Below are 21,735 nucleotides of genomic sequence, written 5' to 3' on the forward strand. Positions count from 1 at the left end.
TGGAGATTTTTTTAAGTACAAGAGACAGTGCGCGTACAATTGGAAATAGAATATCAAGTGTAAGTTTTTTTGTTGCTCCTTCATTTTGCTTCATTATCGTCCATTCTCCGTTTATAGAACTAGAATAGAAAATTCGGTGCAAGATTTGACGGTTTATCAGAACGTTTTTGTTTTATAAATTGGATTTGGTGTATCCGTTGCGTTACACGAAATGTCTACCTGTAGCAGATTGAAATCCAACAAATGAGCCAAGGTAGGTGTAGCTGGGTGTGCGAAAATCAACCGAACGAAAACTCATCCACATGATTGAAGGGGTGAAATACTGCTTCTAAATTAAATAAGGTTCAAATGAAACATTCTAACCTTCACATACACACAATTTGTGCCTTCGATGTGTGGTACATGTAGGAAACACAAGGAAACTGACTGGCACTGCAAACTACATTAGTAGTGTGCGGCGGTATTATTTAATTTTGCATTTTAACGTTTTTTGAATGTGTGTTTTTTTTTTGGTTGCATTTTAGATTTTTGCCTTTCTTTGCATTTGCGTTATCGATAAGGAATTTTTCAAAACAATTTCCTTTTTGTATGTGTTTCTAGTTTCTTTTTCATCCTTTTGTTGAAATATGTTTTAATGTGTTAGTGTATATATATATCTCTCTCTTCCTTTCATTCTTTCTTCCTTGCTTCATCATTTTTATGTACTTCTATTCTCGATTAACCCTTTGCTCTTTCTTTGCATTACGGTTATAACTATCCCATTATTATACCTGTGTTTAATGGGGTTTCTTCTGTTGGGAAACCCTTGCAGGGGGCGAGGAAACGTGGGGAGCGGTTTTCATCGATGCTTCTTACAATTAGAGTAAATTTGTGCAGAAAAAACAATTTGCTGGTACCGGAACACGGTGTTGTAATCATCTTATCCTTAACTCTAGCGTAGATGAACCCGCTCGCCATCCACCGTTTGTGTTTTGTCATACTCTACACACGCTTTAGTGCATGGTTCAATAAGATTGAATTTTCACTTTAATTTAGTTTTTTTGCTGTGTTTTTGTGGGGCATTGATTGGACATAGGTCCAGCATGCGCACAGATACAGAGGGTGCCAATTATGGGTCAGTGTTTTCTGAAACATGTTGCTGTGTTTTACGGTTTGTTTCAAAGTGTAACTAATTATTTTCGGCCGTTACGAATTACAACTATCCAAAAGCTAACCATCCAAAGCTACAACTCATATGAATAGTGGAAGGAGACGGCCGTCTTTGGTGCGCCAACAAAAAGTGGTCCGTCACTTATTGGTCTCTCTTGCCCAAGCAAACAAACGACCAGCAGAAGGTGCATTATGATCGGCACGAAACAGATAAAACAAACGGATCCATCAGACGTGGGGCTGCGTAGAACTGATCACCAGTCCCTACGTTAAAGTATCGCGAGCTGACTGGCCTTGGTAACATTTGAAATATGTATCTCGTTTTGTTAGCTTAACTGCTACTATCGTAATAATTATAACCACAATGCCACAATAATTTTGTCAATCCCAGTGCTCGATTTCTTAGTTTGGTACTAAAGCTTTCAGGTTGATTTCATTTTCTCTTCTTTTTCTTCTCTTGTAAGCGCTTTCGTATTTAGCGTATCGTAATTTTTCGGTATTTTGGTTCTTTGCGGTGTATTGCGGGATTCTGAACGGCTGGGAGAGAACTTGGGTAGTGGTTGTTTCGAATATTTTTTTGCCCACTGCAGAAACTCTGGTGTATCCAAAAACTGCCACCGGCCTTAAAATCTTTCACTATTCTATTGCGAGTAATTGTTGTTTTTGTGGCTCTGAGCGACATGCAAAACATAATCCATTTGTGCTCAACGCACCGTTTAGCCATTGATTTAGCTGCCCGATGTGAGAAGGACGCGTCTTTTAACGGATTGTTGCTACTTTTCGATTTGTATTTTTGCTGGGTGATTTGGTAAACCTGTTTTACAAGCAGTTGGGTCGTCATGTTTGTTCCTTTTGCAATATATATATTTTTGTTGCAATTTACTTTGCGTACTTTCCTCCCCCGCTCCACCTTTCTTCGGCTTTGTGCCATTTTGCTTCGTATTGCACGATTCCTTCCTCGGCTTCTCCATCGTTTAGCACGAATGATTCCATCACTTGCAATAGTTTTTTTTCTACTCGACTATGTACACATGCCCGGGACGATGAGCCTAACTAGAGGTGGCCACTGCTGCTCCACTCGAACCGCCCCTCCCCCTGTAACTGCCGGTGGTGCGGATCGGCCTTTAGAAGGACTCGATCGCCTGCACATTCCTTTTTACATACGCCTGCATCCACCCAAGTAGATGCGCTTTTAGCATTCTAATTCGGATTATCATCAATTATCACCCTTCCGATCCGATCGCACACAAACTGCGCCGATGCGGACATGCGTTGCGTGTAAATGACGTTCCCCCCCCCCCAACCCTCGCGTAACATTGATTGCGTCATATCACCTGTGAGAGTCCCATTAGACGTACCACTCCTTGATGTCTTTCGAGTTGCGGCTCTTGTTTCGCTGGGGTTGTCCTCCGCCACCTCCGCCACCTCCGCCACCTCCGCCACCACCACCCGATTGCATACTGCCCTTATCGCTACCGCTGCCGTTTAAGCCCCCGTAGCCCATGCTCATGTTGCCTCCGCTGCCCATGCCCATTCCACCGCCCGCAGCCATAGCCCCATTGCTGGGTCCGTGATGTCGCAGCGAACCGTTCAGCGGCAGCGTGCTGCCCCCGTTCGAATGGTGCCCGTTGTAGTGCGGCGGAGCGGACGGCTGATGGTGATGCTGCGGTTGATGATGGGCCTGCTGCGCCTGCTGGTTGTAGTGGTGCGCATTGTGGGTGCCCGAGTTGCCGTGCGAGCCACCGAGCAGGGCCGCGCTCGGTCCCTGCCCGTAGAGACCACTCTTGTCGTGCTCCGTCTTGTACGATCGGTCTCCGTTCGATTTGATCCACAGCACGAGCAGAATGACGAGAATGACGGCAATCAGGGCACCAGCGACAATGCCGATAATCATCGCCGTACGCTCCTCGGCCTCGGAGTTGATGCGGCCGCCCTTGTGCTTGGGGAGGCGCGTTGGCGGGTACGGTTGCGGGTGCGGCTGGTACGGTTGCTCCGGTTCGGGGTTCGGCGGTTCGGCCACCTTCACTGGCGGTGGGCGCCGACCGTTCGGCGTTTGGTGCACGGTGGTACGGTGCTCCTCCCCGTCGTCCTCGTCGTCCGTTGGCAGGTGCACGTCCACTATCTCCTCCTCGGTCGTGGTCGGTGTTTGCGGGTAGGTCGTTTCGCGGATATGATCACGGTCCCGATCGCGGTAGCTGACGGTCGTTTCGGACGGTATATGCTGTTGTGCCGTGGTTGAGCCGTACGTGCTGAGCCCAACCGTTGTGCCGGTGGAGGTGGTTACCACTCGCCCGCTGGCCGTTGTGCCCGTCGTCGTACCGGACCCGGTCGTTCCCATCGAAACTGTTGTACCATAACTGTCGATAGAGCTACCGTAGTTACCACTGGTGCCGCTACTACTGCCGCTGCTGCTGCTGCTGCCACCGTAACTGCCTGTAGTGCCACTGCTCATACCGCTCGTCGTGTCCAGGTCGTTGGTGGTGTGTGAGGACGATGAGTACGTGTCGGGCGTGCGACGCTGGGTCGTGTACGATGGAGTGCCATCCGTTTTCCGATCAAAGTCTACCGTGGTGTACGTCATTTCGGGACTCGTTTCTAAAGCGTAAACAAACAAATGTGATTAATATAAAGTCAGTGTGTTAGATGCTAATTGAGGAGGTAGGCACAACGTTTGATATAATTTAAATTCTACTTCGTATATGTCCAATAGGAATGACACAACAACCATCGTTAGTCTAGGTCTGTCTTAGCCACTGAAGAGTTAGACCGCCTATGACTGATTGGTGTATTAATTCATAGGATAGTAAGTCCTGCACAGTGGGGGGTGTTCAGTCAATGCAGAGGGCACGCTGCCAGGTCGTACGGGTAAACGACTGTAAAACGGAACTGGTCTCCCCTGATTCGACAAGTACATCATTTTCCTATGCTCAGTTATTTTTAACTACATACTCGTAACTAATTACAGATATCTGTGTTTTTGTTTTTTTTGTGTTTATTCAGACGACTGATTACTGATAACATTATTGCAATTAATTGCTGTAGGAAAATTAATAAGAGATCATTCATAAATTACGTAACGCCTAATTTGTCTCCCTTACTTCTAGTGTAGTAAAATGTAACACTGGAAGCAATCTCATTCTATAAATTACGTAATACTTTGGCGAACGGAAACTCTCTATTCAATATTTCTTAAATCTTCGTCGGTTTTGTGAAATTAACATTTTACAAATTTTAGACCATAGTTGAGAAATTATATAATTATAAACAATAAAAAAAACTTGAACTCCAAATAATGTAGAAACACTTATTACGTTGGAATGAATACAACCAGTTTTTTGCTTGTAGCGGAGTCATATCTGTTGAAGTTGAATGTTTTGAGTGTTTGAATAAATTTTCATTTTCTTTTTCTGATCTATGTAATACCAATATGGTTTTTTCAGAGCTTCTTGATTGGTGTTACGTAGGTTTTGATCTACCTCTCTCCACTATGAATCAAGAGGGAACGTTGAAAGATGTCTCCCTTGCCCCCTTTAAGCGTTACGTATTTTATGAATGACGCTCTTGAATAACTTTCATTACTTTTCTTGTTTCAAAATTTCTACTTCAGAAATTATATTTGACCGCTTGAAAATAACTCTACTGTAATACTCTATACCTGATTTTGATGATACAGTACAATAGCAATCGAAATAATGTATACAATATCAATAGGTATTTCTAAAACCTACCAGAGCTTCTTGCGGTGGAAGTTGTGAACACCTCCGTCACCTCGCCACTGCCGGATCCATGCAGACAGTCCTCGTCATCGCATAGTTTCTCGCCTGCCTTACCCCTTCCTCGCCCACTGGCTCCATCCTTGCCGCCACCGGAGGACGTGGTGGCCGTTTGCTTGGTCGGCGGCACGTACACCGGTGTGATCAGATCATCGCCGGATCCATTCTCAAAGGGGGGCGTACATTCGTCCTCATCGTCACCGCGGCAACCGGAGCCGGCTCCGCTGAAGATCAGATCGTCCATCACTCCTGGGTAGCCGCTGGCCGGGGTCTTGAAATGATCGGAAGAGTTCTTCAGTTTAATTCTTACGGTCAGCTCACGCCCTCTGCAGAAGCGTGGTGCATGGATTAGCGATGGAGCAAATGGGAGCGCGGGATGTGCGCAATCTGTATGACACGGTGCATGTGTGTTGGTGTAGCTGCATGTGTATTGTGTACACGTGTGTTTGTGTTTGTATGTGGATTTGTGCATGATGGATAACGGCTAATAGGTGCTAGTGGAATTGCGATTACTGTGCGTACTAAGAGCCACTAATGAAAACGGACGGCATTAGCTACGTGCTAGAGCGGTAATAAGGTAATAGTATAGAACATATGGTATATGAATGATGGTCGGGCGGAATGGGAAGCGGCATGGGACGAATCAATGAAGCCGCAGAGGTTCAAGGATCGAAACGAACTGAAATGTGACGAACTGTTTTGTGTTCTCTGTAAAATTGTTACTGCGGCAATGTATGTCGTTTCATTAATGCTGCGTGTGTGTTTTGTGTACTTGAGTTTGCGAATGCCTGTGTGCGTCTGCGTTTGTATGCGTTTGATCGGAAGGATCATAGTCCCGTGGTGAGATCGGGATGGAAAGAAAAACACACGAACGGACACGGTTGGGGTAATGATCGATGGGACGTGGACATATTTCGATTGCAGCTGGTTGAATAAATTATAAAAAGAAAAACAATCGTGCAGAGCGTTGCAACCAATTCGGGCGTTCTCTGCACTCTTTGCTTTCGTTTGGCATTTGACAAATTGTTTAGCTATTCTTTATCTCTGTTTGGGAACGGATACTATTGCTTGGTGCTCCTGTGTTGAAGTAGAAGGAAAGGATACAGTTGAGTAAACAGTTCTCAATTGTGGTTTGCAGCGTTTGCATTTTTATTTTGTTTGTATAACATAACATCGGGAGGTTATAGAACAAAAACCAAACAACCGTTAGTTGGGGCGGGAGAGTGGGCGCATAAAAACAAAGAAAGCAATTGGGTTGTAAATCAAACAACAACAGATTAACTCGATATCAACGAAACAGATGTTAGAACAGAAGCAACGTAAGGCCTTGGCAGTATCATTGTATGCGGTGTAGCGATGTACTTTTTTAAATGATTATCAAATAAATCCCTTTTTTTCGTTCGGTTTTCGTTCTCTATAAGTTGTACAGCTCGAGACAGTATCGAGCTTCTCGAATTGCAGATTGAACAAGATAGGAAAACGAATTGTGCGAATGTGCGGACGATGTACACGACACTGCTAAACAAACACGATACATGGAATAAGTTGTGCGGCATTTAGTCAAACTTAGAGGTGCGTTTCGTAAATCAATGAAAGTGAAATTCAACTAATGGAGATGTACAAACAATAAAAAGAAGTACCAATTTACATAACGTTGCTCGCTGTCGTTTTTTGATACAAAAAGTAATCGAACTGCACAGCGAAACGTGAAAAACGTGACGAAAACAAATATTTAATCTCTGTTTAGTTATGCTCTTTTTATCCTTGTGAACAGAGAACAATGCAAATACAGCTCGTTACAGCGCAATATATATTAACTAACGAACGCAATAAAGCACTACGTGTGCATTGCGATGCAAGTATGCGGTGCACGAAATCAATAGCATTTGATCCTTATCAATATCAATTGCCCAAACTGAGCCGGCAAGAGTATTTGGTTTCATTTTGTAGCACACTTTCATCGCAACGTAAACGTTCATGAACAATACTTGAGTAATGTTTTGTACACAAACAATCAAACAAACAAAACAAAATCAACCACAAACCAACGGGCATATAAAAAACAGGCACCAACGCAACGGAACAACGAAACTTCAAACAAACAAACGTAAAACGGCGCATCGGTTTAACCACAGGACAAACAGAATAAAACGTATAGAGAGAGATAATCAAAGAGATAAATATAGAGATACAGAAAGATAAAAAGAGAGAGAGAGAGAAAGAGCGGCTTTCGAGATAGAAAATTGCTTTTCGTTTAAAAATTCTAACCTGCTGCATTCTTTGGTCATTTCTATCTAAAACGCCAGTTACCAATTGTACATCGCCCCGAACGTTGATGTGCGGATCGCGTTCCGCGGCCAGATCGAGCACTCGCAGCCGATTGACGGACAGGCCGGCGATCACCCCGCTGAAGGGTCTCTCGATACGCGAACGTCCGTTGCGTGCGATCTTGCCACCGACCTGTATGTTGGCCATCGATGTAAACACGGTCGACTGGTGGCCTGCGGGTGGAAAGGGTGGAAAAAAGAAAAGGATCAGAACGGACCGTTCAGGGGGGGATTCCTTGCAAGATTGCATCAATACCGATCGATGACACCGTCTGGACGTTGTAGTCGTCGATCTGCAGCGTAGCGTTCGCTCCAGTGCGCGTGAACCGTACGATATGGTAGTTGTTGTCGTTCACCTTGACTGCTACCTCACCGAGTGGCAGGTCCTGGGTGCCCACGTTGTACACGGTAAACACGTTTCCTTCCACCTGACGGAAAAGGGCAAACGTTTTATGAGTGATTAATGAAATGGTTATTACTTTTGTGAAAATGTTTCATGAAATGTAAATGAAAAGGGATTTCAGAGCGATAAATTAGGACAAGAGTAGTGTTGTTTGAAAATATGTATGTACTTTACATCTATCTAATGACGTATTTGATCTAGAGTGGTATGCAGATAGGCAAACACACGTTTGCAATTGCCATAATCTTATATATGGTTCGAATTGATCATCTTGTGTGCTGATCTGTGTTTTTTCGTGTGCATCTTGGAACATGGAAATGGTTAGGAAATGTTACATGATTGATTCTACTCATGCTTTGCGTATCAATTGTGTTACAATCGCATTGCTTGACACAATTATACTAAAGCTACTAAAAACGGGCACTGAAACTTACGATTTCCATCTCGATGTAGTCCTGTGTCGTCGAGCTTTCGATGCGCAACAGCACTGCGTCCGACTTGGTGGTCACGAAACCGAGCGCAATGCTGTCCTCCTCCGTGTCAGGCTGGCGTCCCGGTGGGAAATTGTACTGGATGAGGCCTTTATTGTTTCCGAACTCGTACGATATTGATTCTGTAAATGAATGAAAATTTGTCTTGCAATTGCTTCCATCCACAATGTCTCAAGAAACCCTACCATCGTAGCATGTAGGCCCGGTGAAGGAAGTCATATCACATTCACACGCGTACGCGTTCCACTGTTGCACACAGACGCCCCGATTGGCGCAGGCATTCTGGCTACACTTGGTCGGCCCCTCGCAACCGGAAACCACCAGCGAGCTCGGCACAACGGCGTCCTCCGTCAGGCTGGGTGACGTGTCGGCAAGATCTACCGATGCGATGCATCCCTCGAAGCCGGATCGAGACGCTATGCTGGAGGGCAGTCGCGAGTACATATCCTTGAATACGCCCCCGACGTACAGGATGCCTTCCAGCTCGAGATGCATATTGTTGCCGCTGGCCGTGTAGATCTCGATCGATTCATCCACCGCAAGGGTGTGCGTTTTGGGCCCGGGTCGTCGGATGCTCACCGAATGCCACCGGTTGTCGTTCATGTGGATGCGGGCCTTGTCGCGCAGCGTAATCGGCCCATCGCCCATGTCGAACACGTAGTGGATGTGCCCGTTCACCAGCTCGACCGCCACAAAGTCGGACCGTTTGCCACCGTTGTAGAAGAGCAGACCGTTCGGCTCGAGCGTTTTGAAGCGGAAATCGACAAACACGGAAGAGTACGCCTTCAGGATCGGTAGCCCGACGTACGAATGCTTCGAGCGGAACGTTGCCGGCAGGTACGGTGATCCGGGTGGTGAATTTACGAACCGTGCGGTCAGCTTGAACGTAGTCGTTGGCAGAGAGGAAAGCTCGGGGCCGAGCGATTTCACCAGATCGATGTATCTGCAAGTAAGAAGGTGGGCGGAAAACACGATCTCGATCATGAACGGCACCCGATCGGTCCACCAACGCAGCAACTTACCGATGCCCGTTGTACACGAATCCTTGCAGCTGGCCCACGAAGTTAGGCATTGCCGCTGTCATCTGGATCTCTTCCTCCGCATGAAACAGCCCACCGAGATGTATCGATTTGACTTCCAGCGTGCTGTGTCGGCCGAGGATCGCTTCAGCTAAGGGTGCGAGCAGCAAAGTACAAACCATCCCCCACACCATCCAGCACACGGATGCGGGAACGAGAAAGAAAAAAATCGAAGCGAAATGTTCCAGTAAAATAGCGCCCACTTGGTCCGCTTGGCAGCCTGCTCCGAGGGGAGGGAGAACGAAGATAGCTAAGTAATTGTTGCCCTCCCCTGGAACTACGTAACATATCCAAAAAAGTGACCAACAGGAAGGCAGGGTGGAATGTAGGCTGAGGACAGTGAAGGGGTGGTGGGCGGAGGGGGAGCTTGTAAGGCGTTCTAGTGGTAACATATACGTATATATATAGTTGTATAGAAATAGAAATGCATTCAAAAATCAAAGTAACCGCTATATAACCTAAAACATTGTAATCGCGCGCAGGCAGGGTGGTTTGAATGATGCAAAATGGGGAATGAAAAGGGGAGCGGGGACAATGGGAGATTTTGCATTTTGCTGGCTAAGACAAGTTCCAACACGATGAACGTCATATAGTATAGTGTGTCCCTAAGGGAAAGCGAAACGGAGCGTTCTCAGTTCCTAGCTATTGCGTCTATTCTAATGCGTTCTAAGGTTATTGAATGCAAGAAATGATCACGTAACGAAATGATAAGCAAAGGGCGACCGACGACGCATGCGGTTGGGATTGTTTCGTGGTTGGGAGGTAAGATTCAGTATCCGCACAAAACATGCTATGGGAAGGACTCTTTTAATGTAGGGTGGGATAAAAAATAAAAGAAGGTAAACGAAAATTGCTAAATTGCTGCTAAAAATATAGCCAAACAAAGTGTTCTTGTGCGGAAAAGTAAGGAGTAAAACTAAAAAAGGAGTAAAACAAAAAACAAATGCTTTCATTTGGGGAAAAATAATAAATCATGCTCATAATCAATATTGAAGCTAACATTACACATTGAACTGCGCTACAGTTGCTACCATCAAACCAAGCATGAAGAATGAATTGGTGTCGACGGATCGAAAATACGTGACAAAAAGAACTTTCAATAACACGAGGTTGTGCACGATCAATCGCATTGATGATTTTAGGTTTCGATTCGAACGGTCAGTTGCATATCACGCAGGGTGCCCGTGTTGCCAGTGTATGAAACTGTGGCTGTTGCACTTTTCTTTACGACTATACGAAAAATACTTGCTAGGGCCGATAACAACACACACGGTTCGCAAAAAAAAAACAATTCAAAATAAAATAAGCGCGACCGGTTAGGAGGGAATGATTATCGGCACGTAGATGGTTGGTGAGCCGACCGGTGAAGGTGCTATGGGATGTGAAGGTGCAGTCTAGTGTATGAGGTGAGGTGACGCGCAGTTAGAGAGGTCAGATGTGTCCTTTTCATGTGCCAACGGTGCCAACAGAGCAGACAGTACGGAAACATACGGATGATATGCAATACATTTGCGTTGTGGTGTGGAACAAGGTACCAAAACAGAAGGAGCAAGCCCGTGTATGTGTGTGCGTGTGACTGATTGATCTACGAAACAAAAGCATCATAAGTAAAATCTATGATATCGTACTGTATACGCCGGGGGAAGCGACTAATCGCGTGCCCTGTAGCGGAAAGAGCAGGACGGCGAGTATGGGTAGAAAGTTAGACAGAGAGGGGAGAAAACCAGGCTAAGGTGCGCTTGAAGACGAAGGAAAAATGTGTCGATAAGCACGAAGGTGCGCAAACACACGCAAACGTGGGAAAAGGACCAAACGGCAGGGTGGGGAAGGGAGGGTGTTGCAAAACGGTGTGCGCTGTGGTGTGCTGTTGGGTTGCAAAGGCTAGTCCAAAAACCAAAGAGTACCAAAAAAAAAAAAAAACTCCCCGATAGACGCGATAGACAAATCGGCAAGGCACAATTCAGTGTTGTGTTCGATTTCGATATTGCATCGTTATTGTTTCTATTTTTATACGGTCGGTTGCATACATTTAGGCGCACGTGCAGCACGAATCGAACAAATAGCGCACAACACGGCAGCCTTTTAACGGGGTATTTTACCGAAAGGAAATACACCGACACAGACACACACACTCATACAGACAGGTACATTGAACAGAAAACAAAACAGGGAAACTAAGTTGCAAAGTGCATCGATTGAGCGTCAAATTCGGTTCTGGTTGGAGCGCATTCGTTTTGCGAATTGGAATGCATGTGTTTCGTTTTACATACACACACATACATACTCCGGCCAGGCAAAGCAAAGGGTGCGAAGGGTGTGAAGGGTTTTTTTGACGAGCATTACTGTCAGTCGGTGGTCATCCGCAGATCGCTACGTGTGCGCAGATTAAGTGCATCGGCACGCTAGAGCATGAACTAGGAGGCAGGATAACCGAAATAACAAAATGAGTAACAACGGACTAATTGAAAATGGGAATCCGAAATGAAACAAAAGAAAAAAAGGAAACGAATGAAATTGAAAAACAATGATCAAAACTATGAATCAAAGATAACGTATCGTATGATATGCAACAGAAAAGGAAAATAAATGGTGCAATAACACAGGTCAGCCGGTTCAAGCCGATTACAAAAAGTGAGGTTGCCTGGTGATTGCCATTCTGTATTATCTGAAAGGTGCACTTTCATTCAAGTTGAAGTGATGTGTGTGTGAGTGTGTGTTGAAAGGAATTGTTTGGTGGTGTTTGTTTTGTGGTGTGTTTTCTAACTTTGTATTTTGTTAGTATTGTATTGGTGGTGCTTGTATGTGATTGGTGCGGTTTCTTTTCTAAGTACATTGGAGAAAATAAGTTAACATTTTACGATGATTCGTTTTACTTGCTCTGTAGGAATACAATCAAATCTATCATTTACTTTGAAGATTGTGTAAAATATACTAAATCTATGAGATATTTCGAAACTTGTTGTTATAAGGAATTTTCGTGAAACATGCATTGCAAAAAGTATACCTTATACCGTATTCGATGGTCTCATTACAGGCGACAGTCAAGAACAATTTGGTTTCGTGTGAAACAATAAATTTTTTATGCAAGCTTCACCGTTCAATGGAGAACGGCATGCACTCGACTAATGATGTTGATGCAAGGGAACAAATTTTGTAAACTGTGCTGCAAAGCTTGCGCACAAGCACGCAACCGTCCCACTTATAACGGAGCGGTAGGGAGTAATTCAAGGAAAAATGTGAATGAGGCAAAACCTTGGTAGCGAACACGGGCTCGTTACTGGTCCCGAAGGTTACTACTACGCCTGAAGGTTGTCTGTGCCATGCCAATAATTGGTCATTCATACCGCAAACATTGGTGCCACGGCAGGAATGACCTTAAAACAACAGGATAGAAAGGGGTCAACCCTTTGTACCTTTCCATGCTGGAATTTACGTGCTCTAGGAAGGAAGGTCAATATTTACTTTCAATGCTTTGTTATAAAATGTCTTTTGCTCTGATTAAATAATGTCTTGTTTGTGCTTAACTATCCTGCTCATGTATATACTTTCAAAGTTAGAATTTGAACATTCGTGAATAAGGCCTGATCACTTATTTAAGGAAACTTGGAATTTTGAGATAATTAAACCTCGTACATTACTGAAAATGGAATATATTTTGTTGAGCTTCACACAAGTTTTCTGTGAAAAGTTTGATGTGCTTTGGCTACGCTACCTAACTACAAATAATAGTAAATGGAATACGGGATATAGAGTATAATACTTGAAATGCATTGGTTTGCTGTTGCTGGTGCCAAAACATGGTTCAAATAGAATATTTAAGGATGATAAACATATTGAACAAAGCAACAGTGTAATTAATGTGTTATCAATCGCCCTGAGTGCGCTTTTTGCTGGGGTGGACATTTTGCAAATACAATCATGTGTGCGACATTCCGAGAAAAAATTCAAGTCAACAAAGGAAAAAGCAAACTGAGAGAGCAAGAGAAAGAAGAGTGTTAAAGAATGTGCCCTTACACAAACCGTTTGCTGTTATCTAAAGGTCGTTCGAGGGTAGAAGGCAGTTGAGGAGTTATGGTGGATGTTTGTGCGTGTGCTTTGTGGTTGGAGCATAACGTGAACTGTGGCAATTTGTTGCTTCATAACGAACGTGTGAAGGGTAATGCAATACATATTGGTGATAAAGGGTTATCAGAGAGCTAGTCATAATAATAGTAATTATCATCGCCGTTAGTAGCCAGCAATAGACAACCGATAAAGAAAAGAAATAAAGACCAGAAATACTAACACAAACTAACCAAAGTAACTAGTTCATAAGGAAACGGAAAAAGTTTGGTGCACATAAAATAGCGCCCTGACGTTCGATTAATTTTGAACGCGCCGCGTACGTTTGCGTCGTTTACCGGAATTGAACAAAAATGAAAAGACACGACCCGTGCTCGAATATATGTATTTACACGGCACGTCCGTCGAGCTTTTTGGTTTGGATGTTTAGCTTTACGCAAACAAAAAACTTCCAATACTGCAAACCAGCTTCATACATTGCTCCTTTTTGATGCCAATTTTTGTAGGGTTTTGTTGTTGTTGTTTTATTCTTATCCAATACAACAAATACACACACACACGCAGTCGATGGGTTGTGTTGTTATTTTGCTGTTGTTGAGCGAGCTTTATCACACCTAGGCGTCAGCGTGTTTTGATAACCAAGTAGGATAAATATATAGAATATCAAACCCCTGCAGCATGAAATACCAGTACTTTAGTGAATGAATGCATTGTGATGGGATTTAGATGGCAGTGGGATGGATCGTGTCATATGGAAGGGAGTATGCAAAACAGGGCTCAAACCATGGAGCGAAAGGAAAAAACGGAGTGAAAAGTTGATGTCACAAATTGAACTGAACCAAAAATGTTCGATTGCACTGTCCACGCTCAATCGATAGTAATTTTCCATCTACGTCATACCGGTAGACGTGTTAGACATTCAGTTTGATTGGTCGAACCGCATTGGTCAGCGGGGAGGAAATGGTTACTACAAATGAAAATTGGATTGGATTATGCTAGCTGTTATTGAAAAAACTATAATAGCAACGGTTGCAGTTTTCAGCGCCCAAGGGATAACAATTGAAAATATGCTCGAGTGTGCGTATAATCACATGTCATTACCTTGTCGTGTTGCTATGGGTAGATTATTTATTGCATAATGTATAGCAAAAGGAGACAGAGAACGTAAAAAAAAAAATAACTCGCGATCTCATTCCTCCCTCCTATCCTTCTGTTCTCTCCACAATTCAGTGTTTCAAGTGTACGACAACAAGACCAATCGCAATGAATCAATTTTCAGCTTAATGATGAACGATCGATCCACCATTTCATACGTACACACGCATGCATTGAGGAGTGACTATCTGCTCGGAATACAATTCCGGTTCGGGTCTCCGCTAGCGATAAATCAAGCAGAGCATCCAACCAGCACCGTTCTCCCGGCGCACTCTGCCACGGAGCATGTCTGTGTGTGTGTTAATTGCACAACAAATGTACCGACATAATGGGCAATTATTTTTGGTGTTATTTTTTTATCGGACCTGTGTTCCACCGCAGCCGAGCAAAAACCCCTCCAAGCGGATGATATCGGTGAATCATAATTGCTGCAGATCATTCGATTACTCCCAAGAAAGAGGTTTCGAATTTAATTTATCGTCGCCATTGGCTTAGCTATGAGCTTAAACGACCATGCGTCTCCATCGATAACGCGAATTTATTCGAAAACTTACATTACTACCAGAAATATATGCTTTGTGTTCAAAAACATCAACGCAATTTTAATTAATATCAAAATGTATCAACTTTTTACTAAAAACTTTTATATTTTACAGGTTAGGTTAAAGTTAAACCATTATTGTTATTGAATTATTCCATTCTGATTGTATTACACCCATCACTTGAAATTTATCACCGCCCGTGGAAGTTCAATCCATTGCACAAATGTAATCATACATGCAGTCATACATTTTATTAAATTCGATGCCATCCCAGGGAAAGCATACACAAAATACAGCAACTTCCGCTCGTGACGGTGCGTTACCACATTTCCTCGTGTCATTGCGGTATGTATGCACCCGGAGTGCATCTGCGCACATGCGAACCGGGGCTCACATTATGTGGATGGCGATTCGGCAAACCACAGCCCAGCGTTGCCCGTGTTACATGATTATCTGCGCTGCGCTGTAATGGGGCAAGAAGATGGGCGCAGCGAAGCGCATTACTATGAATTCATGCGGCACAATGGGCAGGAGCAAATGGTAATGTGTGCTCAGCAACCCGCCCACCTCGGGCAGCTGAGTTTCACACTATCTGCAATTGAAATCGAAGATAATGGAGATCACGATAAGCGCAGGGTGCGCACTTGAAATCGTGTCACGTGCAAGCGGACTCTTCTGACCTTTTCCAATGTTCTCTCTTTCTATCTCTATCTGCTCCTTCCTGGCTGGCAATGATTTGTAGAGCATGCTTTTTGCATGCTCGATGAATGTGTAACTCAACTAACCACTCACCTCACCGATTCGGTTTGTCACCTGGGACCATTGGGTTAGGTGCTTGAATCACGTCACTTTAGCCCGCAATCGACAGAACGGCACGGGGGAGCATAAAATCTGGCTGTCGGGCGTAAACCGTGCGGCAAATGGGCCTGACATTTAATTGAATCGCCGATGGATGGATACAAACCGACATGTTTTAATTAGTGACAATTGCCGTCGAGGAAGAGGACGATGTGAATGGGCCACCAACTCCCCGCGCTAATCATCCGAGGCTAATTGATGCACTCAGTTTCACTTTCCGGCCTGGCTGTGTAATGTTATTACGAGCTAAAAATGGCCATTTCTTCGAATGTTTGTTGTGATTGGCTGTTGTTTTGCGGGTAGGCGAACAACCCCCTCCCTTTCGCCAGCAGGATGCGAAATTAAGCGAATGAAAGAGCAATTAAGATGGTAAAGTAACGTGTTACTTCGCTTCTTAAGCTCAAAATCCAAACCGATCCTTAGCTCAAATCTGGGTGACATCCCCCGATGCTAAGCATAAATGTACCGCTCCGCCAGCCACCGGAAAGGAAGAAAACTATTTTTATAGCTTCAATAAAGCCACCCAAAAACCTCGCCGGAACAGGTCAAACGATTTAATTAATTTTAACGTCACCTAGAATGTTATGCGCTCGGCGAGCTAGCTGTCGGGTCCGGTTGCCAGCACCGCAAGGTATTGCAAGGCGTGCTAAACTTTGTCCGGGCAGTGTGAAAGGACGGGTGGCCAACCGGAGCCAACAAGGTATTATGTAAGTTATGTGCTATGTTTGGTATTTTGGCAAAAGGGCCGCTAGATTGTTGCTGCCTGTTCTCAACAAATAGGTCGGTTCCGGATGTTGCATATTATACAGCAGCAGGGTAAAACATCCAGCACCGGTTAGCCTGCTGTAGCGCGAGGCATCATGGTTGTGTCCCGCGTTGGATGTTTTGATTAAGAAAATTCTCAAGCTTCATTGCATTTTCTTCGAATGAGAAAATCGATGCGGTTTATTCGTAAAGTATCGAACCGTAAAGCTGGCGGCCCATCTCCAATGCGGCTCACCGTCTGGAATTGCGAGTTGAAGGGAAAGTATGCTAAAGTCGAGCAAAAAAAAAGGAGAAGAAAAAAGCGATACCACACAAAGTAGCACACAAACAGGGTACACGTTGACGCTGCTACGATTCGTGTCGGCATATTGTGTGCTAGGATTAATCTCTTCCCTACTCGCGTTCCCAACGGAAAGAGTTCGTCTCGCAGCGACTAGCGAGATGTCTGCCCTTAAGCACATTTTAATGATGTCCAACCGAGTCGCGTGGGAAATAAGGATACCGAAGGTGGGTGGTGTTTTACAGTGTTCCTTCTTGCACCCACGATGGCATGGGAAAATGGCCGGCAGCGTTGGCGGGTCAAAGCGTAGTGCACTCCCACCGATTTTGAACGTCAACGATGGGGGAAAAAAACGCCGTTATTGTTGCTGTTTTGAGGCGGAAAAATAAAACCATCAAAAAGCAATTTTCCTGCTAATTTCGCTTTATAAGATTATGTTTGATTATTTTGTGTATGTGTGTGAGTGAGTGTTTTTCCTTTATTCGTAATTCCTACATCTGCCTTGTGGACGTTATGGTAAGTTATGGTAAGGTTGTGCACGCAAGCTACGCGCTTCATTAGTCTTGTGCCACTGACTATGTTTTGGGAATAGCTTGTAGTTCGACTGAGGAGTTGAATTAGAAAACATCCATTTAACTACAGTTGCATAGGTAACATTTAGTAAGTCAAACAGAAATCAGCACTTGCTGAAATTGACATTGACTTATCAGAACCAGCCTTTTGCATGGTTGTAATCTAAAGCCTGCGTTAGAGGCCCAGTGAAATTGAAAGTGAAATTTTGGGATTTTCTGCTATATTTCAATAAATTTTTATCAGAATTTGGCTTATTGTACACCAAAAGAAAGTATATTCAATTCCCCAACTGTCTAGACTGTAAAAATATTGAATTAATAAAATAAATAAAAATAAATACCGCCTATACAATATTCTCCCTGATTCTTCAGGATCGCCTTGTCCCGCACGTCGAAGAGATAGTCGGAAACTATCAAAGAGGATTCCGAAACGGAAAATCAACCACTGATCAGATCTTCACCATGCGGTAGATCTTGAAGAAGATGGTTGAATACAGAAACGACACATACCAACTCTTCATAGACTTCAAAGCCGCGTACGATAGCACAGCCTGGGTAAAACTGTACGACGCTATGAGCTCTTTTGGAATCCCGGCCAAACTGATAAGGCTAGTTAGAATGACTATGACCAACGTCACATGCCAGGTGAGGGTGGATGGAAAACTCTCAGGACCTTGCCGGGCGGGCTTTTCTGTCTCCTATTCAACTTGGCGCTAGAGAGGCCATCCGCGACTCGAGGGTGGAGACTACGGGAACCATCTTCTATAAGTCAACCCAGATCCTGGCATACGCTGATGATATAGACATCATTGGTCTGCGGCACTCCTATGTAGCAGAAGCCTACCAAGGGATCGATCAGGCGGCAGAGAGCCTCGGATTGCAGATAAACGAGGCAAAGACCAAACTAATGGTGGCAACATCAGCGGGCCTACCAATAAATAATCTGAATCTACGTCGGCGTGATGTACAGATAGGTGAACGCACGTTTGAAGTCGTCCCAGAATTCACCTATCTGGGGTCAAAGGTCAGCAACGACAACAGCATGGAAGCTGAGTTGCGCGCAAGGATGCTGGCTGCCAACCGGTCTTTCTACAGCCTGAAAAATCAGTTCACCTCAAAGAACCTGTCGCGACGGACGAAGCTGGAACTATATAGTACCTATATAGTTCCGGTACTCACATACGCCTCTGAGACATAGACACTGTCCAAATCTGACGAAACCCTCTTAGTCGCGTTCGAGAGGAAGATGCTCAGAAGGATACTTGGCCCCGTATGTGTGGAAGGACAATGGAGGAGCCGCTATAATGACGAGCTATACGAGATGTACGGCGACCTCACTGTCGTGCAGCGTATCAAGCTCGCCAGGCTCCGGTGGGCTGGCCATGTTGTACGCATGGAAACGGACGACCCAGTCCGTAAAGTCTTTTTAGGCCGTCCACAAGGACAGAGGAGGCGTGGTAGGCCCAAATTGAGGTGGCAAGATGGCGTGGAGGCGTCCGCCATTAAGGCCGGGATAACGGACTGGCAGACGAAGGCGCGAGACCGTGAGCGGTTTCGGACACTCCTGAGACAGGCCAAGACCGCAAAGCGGTTGTAGCGCCGGATAAGTAAGTAAGTAATAAAATAAATACATTTCCTTGTGATTCCTCGATTTGTTCACGGTGAAAAAATTATGGTATGCAGGTAGCCAAAATAGCCAAATTCTGATAAAAAATTATTGAAATATAGCAGAAAAATCCAAAAGTTCACGAACAATTTCACGCAAGGTCTAAAGCGAGCTTCAAATTTTGAAAACAATTAAAAACATGCATTTAATTTCATATTTATTACTCATTTCAACACGACCTGTGCTTTGTATAAAAGCAGTCCTTAAACATCATTTAAGATTTTATGAAAAATATATGACGATGACTAGTCGCACCAATTATCTAAATACAAGTTTGAGGAGGAGGAAGGAATCTTCGAGATATCCTAAAGACGAACGCGTGGTGCAACCCAAAACGACCATCACATTTCCATCCAGGAAATTTGGTTCTTACGCAATAGCCATGCGTAGGTCGTACCTCTTGTTCATATTTCGAATCAATGTTTGAGTTAACTGTAAACCAGTAACCAGTAATCCAATTCCAATTTTTCGAAACCAATTGTCCGACATTTTCTCGATAGCGCTTCAATGTCTCAATAATTAGAAGAAATGAAAGCATGATGAAGGATATGAATAAGAAGGCAAACTAATGAAATCATTATTCCATGAATCCCAACGTGTGAAGGCGCAGCAGGGAAATGGATGAATGACCGTGACTCAACCGATGCCAATTGGATCGTCCGAGGGGGAACGTGGTAGATGGTTGATGGTATATGTCTTGGTCGTTCTGGTCGTTGTCTTTTCTTTTGGTTGATTTCGTACCACCAGACGCAAGCTGGTTTGAGTCATGCAATTACAAGGGTGGCAAATTGTACAAGTCCTGTCACACGTGAACCTGCTGTTATTGTTGTTGATGATGTTGTTGGAAGTAGGTGGTGGGAGGTGTGTTGGTGGCAGTAGGATGAATGAAACCGGTTCGGAGAGCTGATAGGGCGGGAATGGCTGGATGGCGTTAATACACGTAACACGGCGTATTAGCGTACGGGTACAGTTAGTTTTTTAGATACGTCCTGCTAGCTGCTACAACAATTGGTCGTTGCTTCTCGTTCGTTAAAATCTCGTTTGACTTTTTGACTGCTTTGGCTTTGGGTTCATCGGATCGTTCGAATATGGGTAGCAAAAACATGGAACTTTTCGCAATACAGTTTTCGATTCGTCTCAATTCAAGAAAGAGAAACGACACGTCACGACACGTAATAGGGCAAAAAAGTAATGGTGCTGTTGATACATACATAACATACCCCTGACGGGCTGTGTCCCGTCAACTTGCAGCCGCAGATTGGACGCACGGCGAGAGAATCTCACCGTGTGCCAGTTGTTGTCGTTAAGCACGGTCAGACCAGCGAGTAAGTTCTGTGAAGTAGACGCGACGTGTAAAAGAGCGAAAGGGAGAGAAAACCGGGCAGTGTGCCCAAGCGACGTTAGCATAGTGTTACAAAAATCAGTGACGATTGTAGCGAGTGAATGATCAGTGAGGGTCACAAAGAGCACCTTTTCGCGATCTCCTAGCCGCACATTAGCCCGAACACGGCCAGCTACCAGCCCGATCTCTAGCCGATCGGACGAGCTGGACTCGGCGCTGGTAAGCAGCAGCAAACCTGCGGGTCGCGATGTCTTGAAGCGTATGACCAGCTCCTCCGTCTGGGTGCGGCTACCCTGCGTGCCCCCGATCCATACGGCCATATGCTGCGATCCGTTGAAGGCGAGCGTTGCCGACTCGCGACCACACGTCGGTCCGGTGAAAAGGGTGGCCGAGCAGTCGCAGAGCGGACGGTTCCAGCCCTCGGTACACTGGCCACCGTTCTGGCATGGTGAAACCTGTCCACCGCACTGATTAGCTATTACGTGACAGGACGGTTTGATGGCAGCTGTGGGGAAAAATGGATAGGGATAAGGGTAATGATTTATATCTATGAATGCACTTAGAATATAGCTCATATTCTTCAACAATGATTAAATTGTTGTCTTAGACGCTGCACAGCTGGGTCATTTAAGCATAAACACACACACACACATACACACTTACCTGAGTCCTGCTGCCGTGCAATGTGCGCTATATCCACCGGCTTGCTCGAAAGCGTTAGGTCCCGCAAACAGCCGACAAAACCCTGGCGCAGTGTCGCCGTCCAGATCGCCGGTGGAATGTAGATCTCGGCGTACGGTGGCCCAATGCCGCCAATATACATCGGACTGTCCAACTGCATCTGGGACGCTTCGCCCGGCGTCCGGAACTCATTCCACTGCCCGTCAACGCCGACCTTGCCGTCGCGGCCATTGCGACGCAGCGACAGCTCGTGCCAGACGCCGTCATCCACGCGACGTCGCGACGCACGCACCTTGACCGCTCCCGATCCGAGATCCATATGGATGTAGATGTGCCCGTTCAGTAGCTCGACCGCGAAGAAGTTACTCTGCCATGGGAAAGGTAGCAATGAATACACACACACACACACACACACACACACACACACACACACACACACCACACACACACACACACACACACACACACACACACACACACACACACACACACACACACACACACACACACACACACACACACACACATACACACACACACACACACACATACACACACACACATACACACACAAACATACACACACACAC

The 21,735-nt window shown here is 45.0% G+C and overlaps 1 protein-coding gene across 8 annotated transcripts in view; it reads right to left on the reverse strand.

Moving 5' to 3' along the window:
* Positions 1-1,585: 1,585 nt before the first annotated feature.
* The window catches only part of LOC121591009 (neurexin-1), an 86,461-nt gene continuing 66,311 nt past the window's right edge, over positions 1,586-21,735 (reverse strand). For 3 of the 8 annotated variants that reach the window (XM_041911293.1, XM_041911294.1, XM_041911295.1), the window contains exons 13-22: positions 21,128-21,512; positions 20,593-20,969; positions 20,334-20,454; positions 9,166-9,313; positions 8,329-9,086; positions 8,087-8,265; positions 7,506-7,677; positions 7,191-7,423; positions 4,878-5,214; positions 1,586-3,744 (exon numbers count right to left, since the gene is read on the reverse strand). In XM_041911293.1, the coding sequence (XP_041767227.1) occupies positions 2,498-3,744; positions 4,878-5,214; positions 7,191-7,423; positions 7,506-7,677; positions 8,087-8,265; positions 8,329-9,086; positions 9,166-9,313; positions 20,334-20,454; positions 20,593-20,969; positions 21,128-21,512 (3,957 nt within the window). In that variant the 3' untranslated portion in view covers positions 1,586-2,497. The remainder of the gene's footprint in view (positions 3,745-4,877; positions 5,215-7,190; positions 7,424-7,505; positions 7,678-8,086; positions 8,266-8,328; positions 9,087-9,165; positions 9,314-20,333; positions 20,455-20,592; positions 20,970-21,127; positions 21,513-21,735) is intronic. The other 5 variants (XM_041911298.1, XM_041911296.1, XM_041911300.1 and 2 more) reach the window with 5 other exon arrangements.

The sequence above is a fragment of the Anopheles merus genome, chromosome 2R (assembly GCF_017562075.2).
Source record: "Anopheles merus strain MAF chromosome 2R, AmerM5.1, whole genome shotgun sequence".
Taxonomy (NCBI): domain Eukaryota; kingdom Metazoa; phylum Arthropoda; class Insecta; order Diptera; family Culicidae; genus Anopheles; species Anopheles merus.